General features: G+C 46.3%; 1 protein-coding gene across 2 annotated transcripts in view; it reads left to right on the forward strand.

Moving 5' to 3' along the window:
• Positions 1–280: 280 nt before the first annotated feature.
• Positions 281–20,071, forward strand: part of ARHGAP21 (Rho GTPase activating protein 21) — a 168,401-nt gene continuing 148,610 nt past the window's right edge. For both annotated transcript variants that reach the window (XM_018557954.1, XM_018557955.1), the window contains exon 1: positions 281–605. In XM_018557954.1, coding sequence (XP_018413456.1) covers positions 528–605 — 78 coding nt within the window. In that variant the 5' untranslated portion in view covers positions 281–527. The remainder of the gene's footprint in view (positions 606–20,071) is intronic.

Here is a 20,071-nt window from a genome sequence, read left to right on the forward strand (position 1 = left end):
GCCCAAGCTTCCATTACATGCAGCCCGCTTATCACCATATGTCTTCCGCTCGCCAGCCAGCGTTCCCTTCTTTTATACCCAGCCGGTAATGTCACATGTCACCACCGCCCTCCCTCCCCCTCAGCCCTTAACCAATGAGCGGTTGGAACAGAACTACTAGCCAGCTCCTCCTCTGATCCGCCCACTGAACTCCGCCGTCCGGCGCTTAGAGGGTTAGACCAATGGGCGGGCCGGTTGACACCGAAGTCCCCCGGTGATTGGATCGTCGCTGTCACGCCCCCTCCCGTTCGCCGAGCGCCCCTCGCAGCCAGAGTCAGTGCACGGGGATCGGGGGACGCGATGTGCGCTCTGTGTACGGCTCCGCAGCGACTTCTCCTCCCGAGCAGCGGCGGCACCGTGCACCGGTGAGATCACTCCCCTCCCACTCCCCTCCTTTCCACCCACAGCCACCACACATGTCCCCACCGCTCCCCTCCACCAATGTGGACTCCTCCGCTTCTCCTTTGTAATCGGCACAGCAGGGAATCATGGCGAGCCGCCGGACTGCTCCACCTGAGGGGGACGGCAAGAGGAAGAGGCAGCCGCCCAGCAGCCCGCCTGACGAGGTGAGCTTCCTCGGGAAGGGGGGGAGGTGTTGGAATCTGGATTGCAATTCCTCTCTACGTGCTGGAAATGCCCGGGCTCTGGCTGCCAGCCAGGGCACGCTGGGATCTGTTGTTCCACAGGTGGCTTGTAAGGAGGGAACTACCCTGCCCTTGTTCTGGTGATTGCACAGGCTGTTGAAGTATCCAGGGTGGCCTTTCAAAGTGTTACACTTGTTGCTGTGGAGGGAATGCGGAGCCCCCAGTGTCTGCGGAATGCACCTGCTTGGACGGGACCCTGTGGGCAGTGCCACGGATGGTTGGCCATCGGTGGGCGCCTGACGGTTCTTCTTGACCAATGGGATGACCTGATTCCGCTTTGTATTTATTTTGCTGTGCTTTGTGCTGCTGTAGTGGAGGGTTTTGTGTTTTTGTTGTTTTTTATTTTTGGATATTTAGGGAACAGTCGGAATCCCCATCATTGTCATCTGCCGGGGGAGATTCACTCTCTCTCATTTGTTCTGGGACCGTTGCCCCCAGGACTGAAGGCGAGGGGATATCCCATATATTGGGTTGTCACCAGAACAGGAACAGATGGGAAATCTTCCAATGGGGACACTAGTTCGGTGACATAAGGAAGGATTGCTTTATGATGTAATCGCTCATTTCCTGTTGTAAGTAAAAGGGAATCCGTGAACAAAAATGATCAGATTCACACGTTCCCAACTCTGCCCAATGCAAAAAATAATCTATTATAGAATCCGGGAGCCAGCTCCATAGACAACAGCTACACCAGGGGTGGGCAACTCTAGTCCTCCAGCTGTGCTATAACTACAAATGCCAGCATGCCTCCGGGAGTCATGACTGTAACTGTCAGTCTTGCAATGCTCATGGGACTTGTAGTTTCACAATAGCTACAGCAGGGTTGGGCGACTCCGGTCCTCTAGCTGTGCTTTAACTTCAAATCCCATCATGCCTCTGGAAGTCATGCCTGTGGCTGTGAGACTCTTGCAATGCCTCGTGGGACTTGTAGTTCCACAACAGCTGGAGGGCTGTGGTTGCTTACCCCTGGAGTAGGTAAGAGTTAAAACTGCTGAGAGTTTTTTTTTGCCTGTGTACAATTGAGGAATTTTCCTTTACTTCCTGTCCCAAAGATGCAACAGGAAGTGAGAGGAAATCCTTCCTATATGAGGGAAATCCATGGTGGTCAACAGGGTCATCAGAACTAGTGTCCCCACTGGAAGATTTACCATCTATTCCTGTTCTGATGACAACATAAGTTTTTGTTTTTTTTTCCTTTTCCTTCACTCTCAGTGATAAGTCACCAGGACAAACCTCCCAAATTAAGGGGGATTCCCCTCTTGGGGTCACCGTGCTTCCTACAATCTGACTGTACAGTCTTTCTACAAATCGGCTTCCAAAATCAATACGAGGACCTACCGAGGCCGTCCAATCCATCTGTATCCTATCGGGCAGGCTCAGTTGTTGGTAGAATTGAAGCAGATTGTATAATCATTGTGCAGTGTATGGTCTGCTTTAGACCGTTGTCCCCAGGGGTGGCCAACTTACTGTCAGTCACCACTCCCTGCAGGGATTCCCCCCTCCTCGCTCTGATCCTCCAGCGCTGAGTGAAGGAACGGATGGCGGAGGGGGCGGGCACAGCAGGCTCTTCTAGATAGGCAGAGCCCGCTGTCACGCAGCTGGGTGGATCTCGACAGTAATGTCGGGATCCGTCCCGGCTGCGGTGGTCTCCGTATATCGCGAGCCGTAGATGGCAATATACTGAGCTTTGGTTACGGGAGGAGGTTAGTATATGTCCTCCCGTAACCCTTAAGAGAACTATGGGGAAAAACACTTACCCCATAGTTCTCTCTTACGATTCTAGCGCATCCCTTCCAGTTTCTTGTTGTGCCCCCGCTTCTCCACAACAGTTCTTGGTTTAAGTAGCGTATTCCCAATACTGATGAGTTTATACATGGGGATCCTGTCATTCCTGTTCTGGTGACAACCCGCAATTTGGGACCTTCCTCTGCTTCCAGTGATGTCACCAGGAGAAATGGGGAGGGTGAATCTTCCTAATGGGGACACAGACTAAAAACCTGACAGGGCGATCTAATCCTTCTGAACTCCATCCAAAACGAAGAAAAAAGAATTGTCTTCAGCAGCACTTTCAGTTGGTTGTATGATCGTGTTGTGATGTGTGTGGTGGGGGCCCTAAGATTTCCGCTTTCAGAGCCTGTCCAATCATAGTGGGGCTGGGGTGGGTGGTAATGTTTGTGGTTTTGTTGCCGATATCCTGACGTATGATGGAACGTGTCACATCTGGTAGAATTGCACTTGTAACTAAATGAATTGTTCAGGCTCCTTTCTGATTGGTCTGTTTCTAGTGAAAAGCTTTGAGCTGATTGGCTGCTAGGGGAGCTCCTGGTCTATAGTCCACAATATGTTGTGTATAATAAAATAAAAGTATAGCAATAAAGTCCGACTCTCCCCTGTGTGGCCTCCATGGCAGGAGTCTGAGCCAGCATAACCCACATTGTCCCCCCTCCACCCCTCCACCAAGGCCCAACTCCTCCTCTGTAATTCTCTTTCTATTCCGGGGCAGCCAGAACATGTGTGCCCAGCCAGACCAGCGCTGATAAAACAGAGGCGGCACTGCAAAAGTCAACACCGCTCTGCTTTACACACTGACTTACTTTGTATTCAAGCCAATCCCAGGCTGTCATGCTGCAGAACCTATTGGGAGGAAGCAGAATCCTTCATAAAGTTTTATTTAGAATTTGTTATGCTTTCATATTTCTGCATTCAGATGAGTACAGAGGACGGCTCTTCACACACAATCCCCACATTGTAAGATTTAAAGTGACACGAAACTCCATCAAATCTTAAAAATACATCCTAACTATTACCAAAAACGTCTCTTATGTGTGTATCACTCGGCTGTAGATCCTCCAATCATCTCTGAATTGGTGCTGACACTGTCCTTCCTTCTGGAGGGGGGCAGGTTTAGTTTACTCATTTGTAGAGTGCAACTCGGTATTCTGTGACTGCGTGCAAAGAGCCGTACACCACACTGACCAATCCCAAGTCGTCTTTTTTCACTCATCTGAATGCAGATATATAACAGCCAGTACATTGCTAGGACACTTTACACGTAAGCTTTGTCCTTTGATCTGCCTTTATTAGTACGAGACTTGGCGGTGATCATACATGGCGGTATTTGGAATGGCGCTAGTGATTGGCTTTGAGGTTAATTCTGCTGTCTGACCTTGTTTATCGGCATCTAGGTTCAGAAAATCACATCTTCCTGGACTGTATAAAATATTGCTGGTCTGTTATGTCTTACCCCACCTGCTTCTGGTTTCTATGAAATGTGTGTGTATAATATATCAATATTAAAATATATATGTATGTGTGTGTTTTGTTGAAGGCTGTTTTTACATTGTTAATGTGTACAAACCATTGTCACATTGTAGCACAGTGAACATTGGGACTTTTGTTGTACACTTTCTTTGAGTCTGGTGCAGTGAGCAGATGTTGAATGGACTTGTGGGAAATTGTAGATATCACTGCAGGGCGAGCTGTCAAACTCAGGCGTTTTGGTATTTCTGTACTTTCAAACATATAGTAAGAACTCTTTACTTTTCACAACGACAGCTGTCAAGAGAGAGTTGTGCTGACTTGCCCTATGCAGAGAGCCATATGTGGTTTTTGTTTGAATTATATATAATGTGGCCTCTCTCTCTCTCTCTCTCTCTCTCTCGCCTGCCTGTCAATGCTGTAAAGAATGCTTTCAAAATATATATTTTTTTATTGTTTATTTTGATCAATTTACAAAATACACAATACACAGAAGAAACATCGAAATAAAATCAATATTTGTTGTGACTTTCCTATGGCTTCAAACCAGCATCAATCCTCAAGGTGCCCACGCAGCTATCGATTCGATCGGAAATCGTCCACGAATGGTCTTTTGAACAATAATTGATCGATTGATGGGAACCCTACAATTTTCTTTTTCTTTTACTATACTCCTGGAACAAGGCTGAGTGACTGAACTATGCACGATAAACATAGGAATTGGGATGGGGAATAATGGCAGCAGGTGGTCTGGGCTGAGGAGTCAAAATGTGAAATATTTGGCTGCAGCAGGAGGCAGTTTGTTCGGTGAAGGACTGGAAAGCTGTACCATGAGTGTCTGCAGATACCTATCCATTAGAGCTGCAGCTAACGATTATTTTCAAAATCGATTAGTTAGCCGATTATTAAGTTCGATTAATACCAGACAAAGTCATTCTGAACTATCTTCAGAGTAAAGAAGAACAAGGAGTGCTGGAAGTGATGGCTTGGCCCCCACAGATCCTGATCTCAACATCATAGAGTCTGTCTGGGATTACATGAAGAGACAGAAGGATTTGAGGCAGCCGACATCCACAGAAGTTCCCCAAGATGTTTGGACCAACCTACCTGCCGAGTTCCTCCAAAAACTGTGTGCAAGTGTTTGTGTGCAAGTGTTTGTGTGCAAGTGTTTGTGTGCAAGTGTTTGTGTGCAAGTGTTTGTGTGCAAGTGTTTGTGTGCAAGTGTTTGTGTGCAAGTGTTTGTGTATATTTTTAATGTATTTGAGCAAATCCCAGGAGCCTGGTTATTAATGCTCCTTAAAATGACAGCTGATGCCTACCTTGAGGTTGTCAATGGAGATAGCTCCTGAAAACAAATCCTGCTGGCTCCTGGATTGGGCAGATTGGCTCCTAAACTCCATATTAATTTTTCCACCCTTAGGCCTCATTCACACACAACACAAGAGCAAAATTGTACGCATATTTCTAAATGCGTATAGTCGTTTATGCGTGAATTGTATGAAATCCCAGAATGCATAATTTTTAATAGAAACTTTAATGTACTGTACGCGTTTATGTGAGCGCGCGAGTAAAATATACGCAGAAATTCTGAGCCCCGACGTATCTAGGTTCCATTTTGTTTTTGCGCATCTTTACGCTGCACAAAAATACAGCTCCATACGCAGCTATGTGTATGAAGTCCTTTATTTGCGTATGGGAAAAAATGCTGTGCGCATTATTGCACAGCGTATTATACGGCAGTGTGAATGAGGCCTAATCATTACTAATAAAATAATAATAATGTAATAATGTGATTATTAATAATAATAAAAAAATTGTGATGAAATACACGCAGCTTTCACTAAACTGAAGCAACAGCAGCTGTGCTTTTAAGTGCTCAGGGCAACAGGCACTCTCCTTCAGGATCACGTGTGGCCCCTTTTTCTCGCTCTTTTTATGCTGAATATCATTCGTGATCATAACATCCTCTGGCGCCATTGGTATAAGGAAGGTAAAACTCTACTTTAAATTTTTTAAAACCTTGCCTGTGTATTTGTATTGGTGTGCTGGTTTCCTTCCTGTTGCATTCATCCTATGATTAAGTTTCCACTCGCTCCAGCGCGGGGTGTGTCGCGTTTAGGCTGCTTACACACCTCAAGTGGGCTGCGATGGAAAACGCTGTAAAATATAGAAGATGATTCTGGGTTGGAGCTAGGGACCAAAAATAACACGGAGATGCTGGATTGCAGAGGCCGGTGACATCTGTGTGTGTGTGCAGGTGGATTGTGAGGAGTAAAAGAAGTCATTGTAAATGGCCCGTATTTTATATGGGGTCTTATGTTGGCCCCTGGCAGCCAAGTTTAGAGTCAATGAGAATCCTAAATGAATGGCTTTTTGTTTGCTGAAGAACAGTGGGGGGAATTTATCAAAGCAATTGCGACAGTTTTAGCCTCTTAGATCATTTTTTTTAATGTGCAAATCTGTATTTTAATATGTGTGCCCTGCTTTGACCTGAGCTTGCACTATTTTTCCAATTGCGCATGTTTTGCGCAAGTTCGCAACTGTTTACATCCGCAGGCTGCGGCTGTCTGAAACCTAATAAAACAATTGCAACTTAAGGAGTTCCCATGACCACTTCTTCAAGAATTGACAGTTGAAGGAGAACTATGGGGTAAGTGTTTTTCCCCATAGTTCTCCTATGGGTCACGAGGACATATACTAGCGTCCTTCCATGACCCAAAGCTCCGTATATCGCGAGCTACAGCTCGCGGTATACTGAGACTGCCGCAGCTGGGTCGGATCCCGACATTACTGTCGAGATCCTCCCAGCTGCGTGAGTGACAGCTGGCTCTGCCTATCTAGAGGCAGAGCCAGCTGTGCCCGCCCCCTCCCCTGTCCGTTCCTCCGGTCAGCGGTGGAGGATCGGAGCGGGGAGGGGAGAATCCTTGCAGGAAGCCGTGAGTGACAGTCACTGCTCTCTGCAGGGAGATGATCGAGAAGTGAGCGAGCGACGGTATGTGTACGCTCACTTCCCGATCTATTGAGCCGACGTGTGACAGTCTCATTGTCACACGTCGGCTCGAACTATGAGGTTGAGTGAATATCACTCACCTCATAGTTCTCCTTTTTAAGCTTTTTGCCTGGAGTTACGAGTCTTCTTTCCTAGAGTCTATTAAACCTCGTTTATGAACAACATTATACTAGCAACATCTGGCGCAAAGTGCATCAAATATATTCCGTGCAAGTTCAAACACTCGCAATTGCTTTGATAAATTCCTCCCCTTGTGTGGTATCAACATTTGCCATTTTATTGCACATAAAATACTTGAATTCCTCTTTTATTTTTCCATCCTTCATTGCTTCTCTGTGCTGCTGCTTTCCTGCCACGGTCTACATTAAACCAGAACTTCAGCATTTACTCCACCACATGGTGGTGACAACAGTGGCCCATGCCTGTGTAATGTACGTTAAGATGGCTGCTTATAGTCTCCATAGAAGGTCCAGGGTGACCACACAGGAGCACAGTTGGAAAATGAGGACATAGAGCTGTCACCTTCTAACAGGAAGTGCTTACTAACAGTAAACAAGAACCTTCATGGCAGTATTATTGGGTATTATTTTATTGAATGTTGCAAATTAAAATAAATTGACATTTGCAATTATATTCAGGTGTCCTACTTCCCTCCGGAAATCAGAAAGTCCCACACCGATCACATCCAACTTTACTGAACTTGGACATAGCACACGGAAACCCCGGCTAGGACTGCCCCTCCATGTTTTGTCCAATATGGACTTGATCACAGAGAATGGTGACAACTGCTCTACATGTCCTACCTCCGTTCCAGTGCTCCAATTCCAGGAATGTCGGATGGCTGTGTTTACATGCTGTGGTTCCTTCCTCCAATGCCTATGTCCCTGCTGCATTCACGTAGGGCTTGGACAAATGGATCTACAGTGCAGCGAGGACATAGGCAGCCGACACATCCAGAAGTGTTGAATGCCAAAGTTAATGATGGAGGCTGTTATTCTGGAATGGAAATAAGGTAGAAGGTTGACCTTGGCTGCTGGGTAGTAGAGTAGTACAAGAGCTCTTCTAGTGCTGAGACTGAACGGTTTGAATTCTTCAGAGACCTGACAGGGCCTCTTTAAGATTTGCTTATTCAATCGTCCCCTTCTAGTGTAGGTTTGTTGTTGGGTCGGTCTCTTTGATGTAGCATTTGAAACTGAAAGCTGGTTAAAATTGCTGGATAATTGCCATGTGTGTGGCTTAATGGATTATACCGGTCACTGACTTAGGAATTTTGTTGTTTGTTTTGTGGCTTTCCATTAGCTGTCAACCACAGCGCTCGGCAGTGGAAATTGATCGAAGGCGTTTCTGATCAATCGCCACGCCGGTTTGTACTAATTTCGGTTCCTTACATCTGGGAAACTATTGAAACCGCGTCTGGCAAATTGCTGTGGCTGGAAATTGATGGCAAGATCTGACAATGCTGCCATGTGTGTGACATAAAGCTGGATATACACATGGCAATTATCAATTTCATGCACTTGGAATCTTGCGTACGATGGCAAGTAATTGACATCAACTCTGCAGTTTACCGTCACGTTTTCTGTCGAGTTTGATTGACCACCAGAACTTGTGTAGGTGAAACTGGACAATAGGTAGACACTTTCAGTGAAGTTTATTGAAAGATCAAATAAAAAATAAAAAAAGATAAATGCATTTAAAAGTAATAAGACTTTTCCGCAAGTTTGGATTCAGGCATTCGTGATCCTATCTCATTGTGGTCGATTTAAAACCACCGTTTTATTTCAATTGCTGTACAATTTTGACACAAAATGGAAATAAAACTTTGGTTGTTTTGTCAGATTGCTTTGCAAATGGCCAACTTAAGGCCTCGCTCAAACTTTATATTCGATTTTCATACCTGAGCAGGAGCGTTGGCATGCAGTTTTTTTTAAGGCGTGAGTTTTTTTGTTCTAGCCAATGGAAAGCTGATCACTAGGTGGAAGAGAAGGTTGTTGGGTATGAAATTGCGTGAAAAACGTGTGTTTTCTGGCGTTTCTATTGAAGTTTATGGGGCCATATAGCTGCCAGCAACACAACGCTCAGGTGTGACTGGACACCATTGAAAATATTGGGATTTTTGCATGTTGTCGAATGGTCAGGTGTGACAATTGTGTTTTTGTTTTTAAGGCGCCTTTGTTGCAATGTTTTATTTTTTTTGTTCATCTGTGCCTTTTTTTAAATTCACAAAAATGTCAACCTTCCCCAATGCCGTTAAAATGTGTGCTGTTAAATGCCGAAGTGTGAATTGGGATTAAACGGACACATTGTGGAATGAGGCCCAGTCCATTTTTATTAACTGTTATTTTTCTGTGTAACGTAGACAGTTTTCCGCTCTGTAGATTTTATGAATCCGCCTCTGAAACCCTTATATTGAAAACTGTCTGAATTAAACCTGTTCTAGTTGTCATGACAACCCATTTTTCCTGTCAGGTTTAGCACAGTGTGGAAAATATAAATGGAGTTTCTGGTTGCTATGAGCAACAAGGTGAGGCCTGACACTGGATCATGAGGCCTAGTTTCCCTTCGTTTCTGTCACTCATAGTAACCAGCCGCCCTGTTGCCGTGTAAGGACAGGCAGGATCGGGTCACCGTGGCCAAAATGGACACTTTTTTTTTTCCTCTCCCCCTTTTCGGTGTTTTTGGTACACAAGCCCAAACATCTTTGTTTTTGTTGTCAGTCATTGTATCTGGCTGGTGGCAGGTGCCTCCTTTTTCTCTTTCCGAATACCAATTATCCACTGGACAGCATGCTCGATTTTTTTTTTTATTTTTTTTTTACTGAAGCTTAAAGTGGCCTGTAATGAGGGTGAGGGTTGCGAGCAGCTGGTTGCAGCGTCCATGTTTGCAGTCATACATTCCCCTCATTTATTTGGAGCGAGCGTTGGGTGGAGGAGTTGAATTTATTTGCAGCATTAGTGCCCCAGGTGGTGCGAGCACTTCACCGTGTGTGTGTTTTAGTTGGGGCATATCTTAGTAGAAATTTCCGGATGACTGACATATTTTAAGAGATTAAATATTAGCGTGCCTCGGAGCGGTGAACTCTGCAAACACCCTTTTTAAAAAATAAATACATTCCAAAGATGTGATAATTGTGAGCTGGACTTTCTGATGAGATGCAGACCGCGCTATGTTTAAAGTGCACCTGTTGACTTTATGAAGGTAGGCATAATATATAGGGCTCATTCACACGGGCATATAAGGAATGTAAGCTCAGAATTTCATGCATAAAATATGCATCTTTTATATACGTGTATTCGGTCCATATGCATTATACACGTACAAGTTTTTCTAGCACTGTATGCAATCCATAAGCACCAGAAATGTCCACTCTTGCATGCGTGATTACATGCGCATGCACGTAAAAAACACGCTATTTGCATCCCTGGACGTAGCTCTGTTCCGTTTTTTTGGGGCGCATCTGTATGCAACCCAAAAACAGCTGTGTGTTCAAGGCTGTGTATTTGCATGTGCTGCGCACAGGAGTAAGCGCTCTGCGCATCTGTATGCATCAGTTGTAACGCACATGTGAATGAGCCCTAAGGCCTGGTTCACACCTAGGCGTATTGCATATGCGCGTCTGTCGCGCAGGTTTTTTTACCGCGATTCACGGTAAAAAAATCGCGCGCCAAACGCGCATTTCCGAGGGCTACTTGGCTGTATCCCAATGGAAACGCGCAACAAAAACGGCCCAAAGTAGTACATGTACCTTTTCAGGCGTGGGCCGTTTTGTTTCGCGTTAGGGACGGGCTGAAATACGCCAAGGTGTGAACCAGACCCATTGAATACAATGGGATTTAGATGTTTGAGCGTTTTGTAGAGCGTTCGTCGAGCGTAGAACGCGCTACAAAACGTTCAGGTGTGAACGAGGGCTTAGGGCTCCTCAGGGTATGCATTTTTTAAGACGTTACCACAGTGCATGGTAAATGCACGCATTGCCATTAGTTCTTAATGGTTCCCAAACTGCGCTATAGCACACAATATTTGGCGGGAATGTGACGTCCTTGTGATGTCAAAGGGGGAGGTTTCTGATTTTCCATTGGTTTATTGGCTCACACAGTTGTATCCTATTGCTGCAGATATTGGCTGGTGGTCACTCTTTTCTTGCCTGAGGAAGGGACCAAGTGGTTCCGAAACGTCGCTGTGCTGTGACACTACAGAGGTCAATAAATATTGACTGAATTTGAACTGGAGTGCAAGTGACTTTCTTCACATTTACCCTGATTTGCGGAGGCATCCGTGGTCGCTTGGCACCCACCCGATAGTCGAGCATGTTATCCGGTCAGGTGTGCGATGGGTTCCATTTGATTATAGCACACTACAACACTTGAATGTCAATGGGGGAATTTATCAGAACTGGAGCAGACAGAATCTGGAGCAGTTGCCCATAGTAACCAATCGGCTTCCATTTTCAGTTTTCTTGCTTAAGAGTAAAAAGTGAAAGACAGAAGTTGATTGGTTGCCATGGACAACTTCTCCAGATTCTGTCTGCTTCAGTGTTGATAAACCCCTCTCGGTGAGTTTGTGTGTTGCCATGTGCAGGTGCATTATGTTGTAAATGAGCCTTGAAAGGAGCAAGGACATAAATGGAATATATTGCAGCTTATCAGATGTAGTGTCTGCATCCGTTTTTAGGCAAAACATTTTTTTTTCTTTTTAGCGAAATACCAGTTTATCTTGCCAGAAATGCAGCGTCCTTGTCACATCACTAGGGAGCATGGAGCTGGCTTCCCGGCCAATCAGGAAGCCGGGCAGCATGTGATGACCCCTTGCCCAGCTTCTTGATCCGCGAGTCATTACATGGCGCCCGGTTTTCTGATTTGTTGGAAAGCCGGCTCCATGCTACTTCGTCACTGGTGATGAGGAAGCATGGAGCCGGCTTCCCGGGCCAATCAGGAAACCGAGCGGTGTGTAATGACTCGCCGCCCAGCTTCCTGATTGGTCAGGAGGCTGGCCAATCGGGAAGCCAGGCGGCGAATCATTACCTGCCCCCTGGCTTCCTGATTTGGCCAGAAAGCCGACTCCATGCTTCCTTGTCCCTGGTGACAAGGGAGCTTGGAAATGGCTTTGCGGCTAATCGGGAAGGCGGAGCTACCACTCTGGAATGCACCGCTTTCTGTGTGAACAAGGCCTAAAGGAATCCTGTATCTGACTGCTCATTCTGCAGATACTAGTTGCCTTGCTGTCACCCTGACACTTGCTTCATTACGTTGAGTCACCGGCCAATAAGAAAGATTTCTGACTTTCCAAATCTGTTTGCTTGTTCCAGATCACTGACTCAAATTTATTAAAGCCACTGGATGAAAACGAGAGCCAGGGAAGAAGCATTTTCATACGCAGGTCAGCAGTGACGGCGCCTGTGTGTTTCATAGGAAAGGTTTACTTTAAACGGATTGCAGTATATCCATTCAGGCAGATCTAAACCCTCCTCTAAACACAAGTATTTCATACCACCTGCTGGTATATCGCCTAATCTAATAGGCAAAGCCGTCTAATGCTTACCTACCAGCAACTATGTAGTCACCATCATGCAGGAGGATCGTGATTGGAACAGGTGTTGCCATATGTCCCTTTGACATGGTGGCTGTGTACCTGAAGCTGCTAGTAGGTAAAGCTAGCCATACACAGCTAGAGCTCTCTCATTCAGCCCCATGCTGAAAACACGGTGCATGGAAGAGTCTCAAGGTGCCCGCGATCGTACAAGAATCGTGCAGTGTGAATGAAGACGTGCGACCGTTTCTCCTGTACGGTCGCACGTCTTTTGTCTAAGGAGCATGCTAGAAAACCAGCCGAGAATCGTATGATTTTCGGCTGGTTTTTAGCATGATCGTAAGATCAATGTCGCACGGGTCGTTGTGCGCACGCGCACACTGCGCGTTCAGCATTGTGGTCATCGGAAGCCCACCCCTCAGGGGGGCAGGCTTCCGATGATCGCAAGTATGATCTGCCTGTCCAAGATGGGCAGATCGTATGTTTTATTAATTACTTTACATCCATCGCAAGACCAAGGTCTTGCGATGGTTGTAAAGTGTATGGCCCCCTTTAACCTGCCAGCTATCATATTCATACAGCTAGCACCTGCAGCTGTCTGGTTGGATGCAGTCACTGTTCAGTAGAGAATTTTCCACCTACCGTATATACTCGAGTATAAGCCGTCCCGAAATTCGATTGAACTTTGAGTCGGGTGGTAACAACAGGGTCACCCGTGGTTCTAATTTTGGCCAATTCAGCAGGTTAATAATAAGGTCTGCTTCAAGAGGATGGCCAACATCTTACTTTAAAGCATCAGTCCACGAAAAACTGACACTTCACTTCTAGATGGATTGTGTCAGGATGAAACAACAACTGGTTTCACACTTTCGCAGTGCTTTTGGACACATTGCGGTAAGACGGCTCATTCAGAACAAATGGTGCATGTAAAGCTGGCAGGGCACCTCACAACAGTGCACATTGCACTTCAACTTCTGTCAAAGGTGTGTTGGGGTCCCATTCGGAACGACTGACACCGCATGGTACCAATGCATGTAACCTGTGTTGCTGTAACGCAATGCAATAGTGTAAAGAGAACCTTTGAATTTTCCAGGTGGAGCTTAAGGCCCCATTCACACTGCGCGATTCGCAAATCGCGCGTTTGTTGTGCGATTTGCATTTTGCGCGATATCGCGGGAATTACCGAGAGATAAATCGTTCAATGTGTACGGGGCCTAAGGCTTTCCCTGAGGGCCCATTCACACGATCATGTTGCAGCAACGAATGTTACGTTGGTTAATGCAGTGCTAAATGGTACCCCAAAGCGGCTCACATGTGCTGTGTGCAAGTGACGTAAAGTCATGTGACCAGAAGCTCAGGCCTGCATTCTCATGGGGGTCTCGTAGTGTATATATAATCTTGGCAGATCACAGGTGGCAGGGATGTCATTGAACACAGCAGTGGGTTACCATTGAGCGTTCCTGCCGTTGATTGTTTCCTGTTGACTGTTTCTGCTGCCTGTGATGACAACTAATCTCTGCAGTTCTGATGGAGATGCTTCCAGTGAATATCATTGTGCAGGGCTGGACAAATGACTAGTGTGACTGAAGCCAGAGCTGGTGTCTAACCTCTTCCACTCGCCAGTTTTAATGTCATTCTCCAGGATGATTAAAGAGTCAGTTCCGTCAAAACTGATATTTGTATATTCGCTTTAAAGGAGAACTATGAGGTGAGTGATTTTCTCTCCTAATCTGAGCCGACCTGTGACAATGAAAGTGTGACACGTCGGCTCAATAGATCGGGAAGTGAGCGAACACATACCGTCGCTCGCTCACTTCTCGATCCTGTGCCGGCAGAGAGCCGTGACAGGGGAGAGACTGGATTCTCCCCGCTCCGATCCTGCAGCGCTGACTGGCGGAAAGGACGGGGGCGGGTATAGCTGGCTCTGGCTCTGCCTCTAGATAGAGCCAGCTGTCTCTCACGCAGCTGGGTGGATCCAGACATCATTGTCGGGATCCGTTCCGGCTGCGGCTTCTCCGTATACCGCGAGCTATACTGAGCTTTGGGTGACGGGAGGACGCTAGTTTCTGTTCTCCCGTGACCCTTAAGAGAACTATGGGGAAAAGCCATAACCCCATAGTTCTCCTTTTAAGTGAACGTAGAGCCCAAACAAGCGTTTTTGCTAGGGAAGGGAAGGGTTGAAACCCCTTTCAGTTTATCCGCAAAAAATAAATCAAGGCAACTGGACTTGCTGTATTTTTCCTGGACGTTTTGCTGGTCATCTGACGAGCTTTCTCAATCCAGCATGACTTGTACAAAATATTATCTGGGAATAAATATGGTGAATGTTGCTTCAATCCACATAATCTGTTTATCATAACCAGCATGGGGTCAGAGACCTCATGGAGGTAAGTTGTTGTTGCATTTGCATGATTGGAGCTAGCAGATGATATTAGCCCGCCTGAGGACTTGAGAAAGCTGGTCAGATGAATGCATATAAAACGTGTGTACAGGCAGTCCCCGGGTTACATACATACGACTCCTACTTACAAACGGAGGCTAAACTGTACAGCAGGGGTAGTTGTAATGCTACCGTGCTGATGAGGAGTGCCCGCCTTTTTGGCTCTGGTTTATAGTACTGTACGTACATTACAGGAAGTTAGCTCTTGTTAGACATGCAGACGTGGGGTGCCCACCTCTTCTTCCGGGTCACTGTGAGGTTTTTACTGCTGTCTGTATCCTCATTGGAATGATTTTAATCTCACTTCCTGTCCTTGAGACAACAGGAAGTGAAAGGAAATCTATAACAAGAAAGGGAAATTCACTCCTGTAAGAGTGATCATGGGGAAAAAGGTATCTCCACTGAAGCTGTATCACCAATCCTTGTTTCCATGACAACCCAAAATTTTCAAAATCCAATTGTCCAATTGTCACAGGGACAGAAGGTGAGGTGAAATCTTCTGAACAGGGCCACACGCAGCAAAACAAACATTACGGGGGGTAAACCCTTCCCTATGCTATCCAAAACTAACAATAAAAAATTGGAGCTGGAGTTGCACTTAAAAAATGTACCTGTTCCAACTTGCATAAAAATTAAATTTAAGAACAAACCTACAGACCCCATCTTGTTCGTGTAGTTCTATTTCCTCGGAAAGGTCGAGTATAGTGCTATGTACAGAGATTCAGCAGGCGGAGTTTTGCTCTTGGCAGAGATTCTGTTTTCTTCACGTTTTACTGATACGTTTTGTTGTTACTGTAAATAGAAGGTGGAAGTTTTTTAGAGGCGTTCTGTAACGTTTTGTTTGTGTTTTCTGCTGTTCTGAGATTTCTGTGATTTCTGTGATGTTATCTCCCCAGTTGGAGCTGTGAAAAATCAGTGGTGTTTGCTAGATATTCTGATGCAAAGATATGAAATGGCAGGCAGCCCGGTGACACTTGACAAGAAGGGCGTGCCGAGTATTCTCCGCCGGTGAGCTTGCCGATGTGAACCTGCATGTGTTCATATCTCCCTGCGTGCCTTGCTGGGAGGACGTGTCAGGGCGAGGTCAATGAGGGTGGAGGTTATTGAAACCAATCTGGATTATTATAGCAGCCGATCATTTTACTCCCGACTGTAATGTTATTCCCCCGTGGATGTCAGGCTACTGGAAATTACTGAGCTCTTTTTTTTTTTAAAGTTGCTTTGTAATTTCTGGGGGTGGAAAGCCGGATCTCTGTTTAGGTAATCCCATTACATAGCGAGTCCGGCGACGTGTCACAGGGAAATGTATCGGCCTGTGTCTAATTTTCCCTTTCTAGAGTTTTATATTAAATAACCGGCTCATTCAGTGCTGATAGAAGGTTACACAAGGCCGGGTAGGTACATAATCCTTTAGAATTCAGGAACCAATTCCTCTAATTTTAAAATATTTTCATCAGAGCAGAAGCCATAGTGTATTATCGTATTTCAATCCAAAACGTATTTTGTTTTTCTTTTGGATAGAGTAGGGAAGGGTTAAACCGCTCGTCAGGTTTTAGTTTGCCATCTGTGTTCTATTAGGAAGATTTGTAGACACTTCCTGTCCTGTAGACACAGCAGGAAGTGAGGATAATCCCTTTGTGATCCGTGTTTTTAAAATCTTTAGTCTGGAGCTAAAGGTGCTTTAAGGCCCATTTACACCTCATCCAGATCATCTCCAGACCAGATTTGTTTTTCGGGACCCAAAATGCATCCTAATGTATCCCTATGATATTTCTGGCCTCTGTGCACATCAGCGCAGTCCGCACCAGACCAGAAAAATACTGCGTGGCCCGGATCTTTTGTTAATCGCTGTCATTAGCTGCTTGCCAGCCGCTGATGAAATCAATTAATTTAAAGGGGACCGTCCGGGGAACAGGTCTGGTATAAGTTTATGGTCGCTAAAGCGTATTGACTTGGCGGTTTGGGGACAGTTTGGTTCCGCCGTATGCTTTATGTCGGTGACAGGGAAAGGGTTAAAGCAGAACCTCAGGAATTGGACAAAAACTACCCTTGCAGTGCAGGGGAGGGGGGCTGCTTCTGGAGCAAGAGTAGGCAACCTCAGCACTCCAGCTGTTGCGGAACTACAAGTTCCATGACGAGAAGCATGGCAACGGCTTCCCTGGTAATCTGGAAACCGGGTGGCGAGTCTTTACATGTCGCCTGGCTAATCAGGAAGTCAGGTGGCGAGTCATCACACGTTGCCTGGCTTCCTTGAAGGAGAACTATGGGGTTAGGGCTTTTCCCCATAGTTCTCCTTAGGGTAACGGGAGGACACAAACTAGCGTCCTCCCGTCACCCAAAGCTCAGTATACCGCGAGTGAGAACTCCGCAGCCGGGACAGATCCTGACATTACTGTGGAGATCCACCCAGCTGCATAATTGAAAGCTGGCCCTGCCTATCTAGAGGCAGAGCCAGCTGTACCCGCCCCCTCCCCCATCCGTTACGCCAGTCAGCGCTGGAGGATCGGAGTGGGGAGGGGGGGAATCTAGAGCTGCAGCTAACGATTATTTTCAAAATCGATTAGTTAGCCGATTATTAAGTTCGATTAATCGGTTAATCGGATAAACAATAAAATAAAGTTTAAAAAATGGCTCCAGTGAAGGGACTACTAGTTTGTATTGAGGTTGTAGTCCATCACAGGAGCAAGCTTGGAGCGGTGGAAGTAAAAAATACAAAAAGATAGTGTGGTGTGCAATATAGTGAAATGGAAAGTGTAAAATTATACAGCAATGAATGGAGAATGGCACCGGCTATAGAGGACTACAAAACCCAGCAAAAGCACATTATAAGGAATCCCTGCAGGGAGCCGTGAGTGACAGTCAAGGCGCTCTGCACGGATAGATCGAGAAGTGAGCGAGCGACGGTATGTGTTTGCTCATTTTCCGATCTACTGAGCCGACCTGTGACAGTTTCATTGGTCGGCTAAGATTATGAGGCTGAGTGAAAATCAGTTGCGTCATAATTCTCCTTTTAATGGGACTTCCAGTATCGGTATTCGGTATTGGCGAGTGGCAAAAAAAAAATATCGGTTCTCGCTACCGAAAAACTGATAGCGGTGCATCCCTAGCCAAACCCTCCTGGAACCAGGAGTAAGGCAAGTACTATATCTTTCTTTCCTACCCCTGCTATAATGAGCACTTAACCCTTGCAGTGCAGTAAAGATCAACTTTAAAGAGACCCTGTCACCTTGGCCATGCAGGGCAAAATGACAATGTGGTGAACCTACAACTCCCACCATGCATCTGTCTCTGGGAGTCACGCCTGTGGCTGTGCGAATCTTGCAATGTCTTTGTTCATTGGTTGGACTTCTGATACTCGAGGGAGAGCACGGTGCTGGTGGGGGGTGACTTGTGGTGATACAAATTATGAAAGCCTGAGACTCCCCGATGGTTATTTATGGTTGCGGTATTACGGCGCTGCTTTTTCTTATAAGCCACCACCATGTAATGTGCTGCAAAAGCCACATAGATATCTCATTGAAAAGATGAATTTGCTTTTGTTATAACAAGCTGCAGAATCAAGGTCAGGGCTGTTTATTTGTATTCACTTCCAATTACCATAATAATGTCTTTCAAAGGACGCAGCGGAATTTCACAACGCCGCGCTCAATCAGCATGGAAAGTGTCTGGAGTGTCCTGGAGAGACTCCATAAGCTCAGCGAATGAAGTACATTTCTTACATGTCCATATCAATGTGAGATGTTTTTCTATGTGTCATATGTAATTATAAATGTACATGGGGCCGCCATATTTGTCCATTACGTGTACAGGCTCCTCTTCCTACTTTGTAGTGCTGCACAGTGATTGTGCTTTATTGCGCCTCTTCACAGTGCAGAGCGAGGAGTCAGCCGGCTCATTGGAAACAATGCTGTGCGGCTGACGTCTTATCTCAGTCATGTTGGCAAACAATCAAAATATATGGGAATTGTATTTCTGTCCAGTACTGAGATTTAGGCCTCGTTCACACCAGATGCAGTGCGTTCCGGGCCGATTCGGACCAGAACGCAGTGCCTCGCATTGCCGACGGCTCACTTTTTTTGTGGGGCAGGAGGGGCCGTGGCGGTCCATTGAAATGAATGGCACCATAGCCACGCCCTCCGGCCGCAAAATGCTGCAAGCACTATTTTGATGGGACCGGACTGCAGTGACTGCCTTGCGGTCCCGTGCGGCCGATTGCATTGCCGCCATAGGGTGTGGCTTCCGTGCCATTCATTTCAATGGACTGCCACGCCCCCTCCTGCCCCACAAAAAAAGTGAGCCGGCCACAATGCGATGCAGTGCGTTTTGTTCAGAATCGGGCTGGAACGCACTGCATCTGGTGTGAACGAGGCCTACACGATTCTGGCCAGAACGCACTGCATCACATTGCGGCCGGCTCACTTTGTTGTGGGGCAGGAGGGGGCGTGTCGGTCCAATTAAGTGAATGGCACTGTAGCCACGCCCTCTGGCCGCAATGCGATCGGCCGCACGGGAACGCAAGGAACATTATGGCTGCAATGCACATTATGGACCGCAGGCCTAATGTGCATTGCGTTCTTGTACGGCCAGAGGGCGTGGCTACAGTGCCATTCACTTAATTGGACCGACACGCCCCCTCCTGCCCCACAACAAAGTGAGCCGGCCGCAATGTGATGCAGTGCGTTCTGGCCAGAATTGGGTCGGAACACACTGCATCTGGTGTGAACGAGGCCTAAATCTCAGTACTGGACAGAAATACAATTCCCATATATTTTGATTGTTTGCCAACATGACTGAGATAAGACGTCAGCCGCACAGCATTGATCCAGTTGTGAAGCGGCCCGTTCAGTTTGGCAGCTGCATCCAAAATCATCCAAAATGCTTCACAATGCTTTCCTATGGGATTTCTGGTGCACTGTTCACACCAGTGCAGTCTGTTCTGATGCAGCCAGAAAAAATACTGCTTGCTTCATTTTAGCAACAAAACGCATGCAAATCTATTGGAACACGCCTGAAATCCCATTTTAAGCAAAATAAAACAAAACTAAGATGCATGAATCGTGATACAATCGCGGCAAAACACATTGCAACTGTGCAGACGCACGTGGTTCTGGTGTCAACTAGCCCTTACTGTCCCCCCCCCCCCCCCCCACAGAC

This window comes from Nanorana parkeri, unplaced genomic scaffold, assembly GCF_000935625.1.
Source record: "Nanorana parkeri isolate BGI_ZX_2015 unplaced genomic scaffold, ASM93562v1 scaffold313, whole genome shotgun sequence".
NCBI classification, from domain to species: Eukaryota; Metazoa; Chordata; class Amphibia; order Anura; family Dicroglossidae; genus Nanorana; species Nanorana parkeri.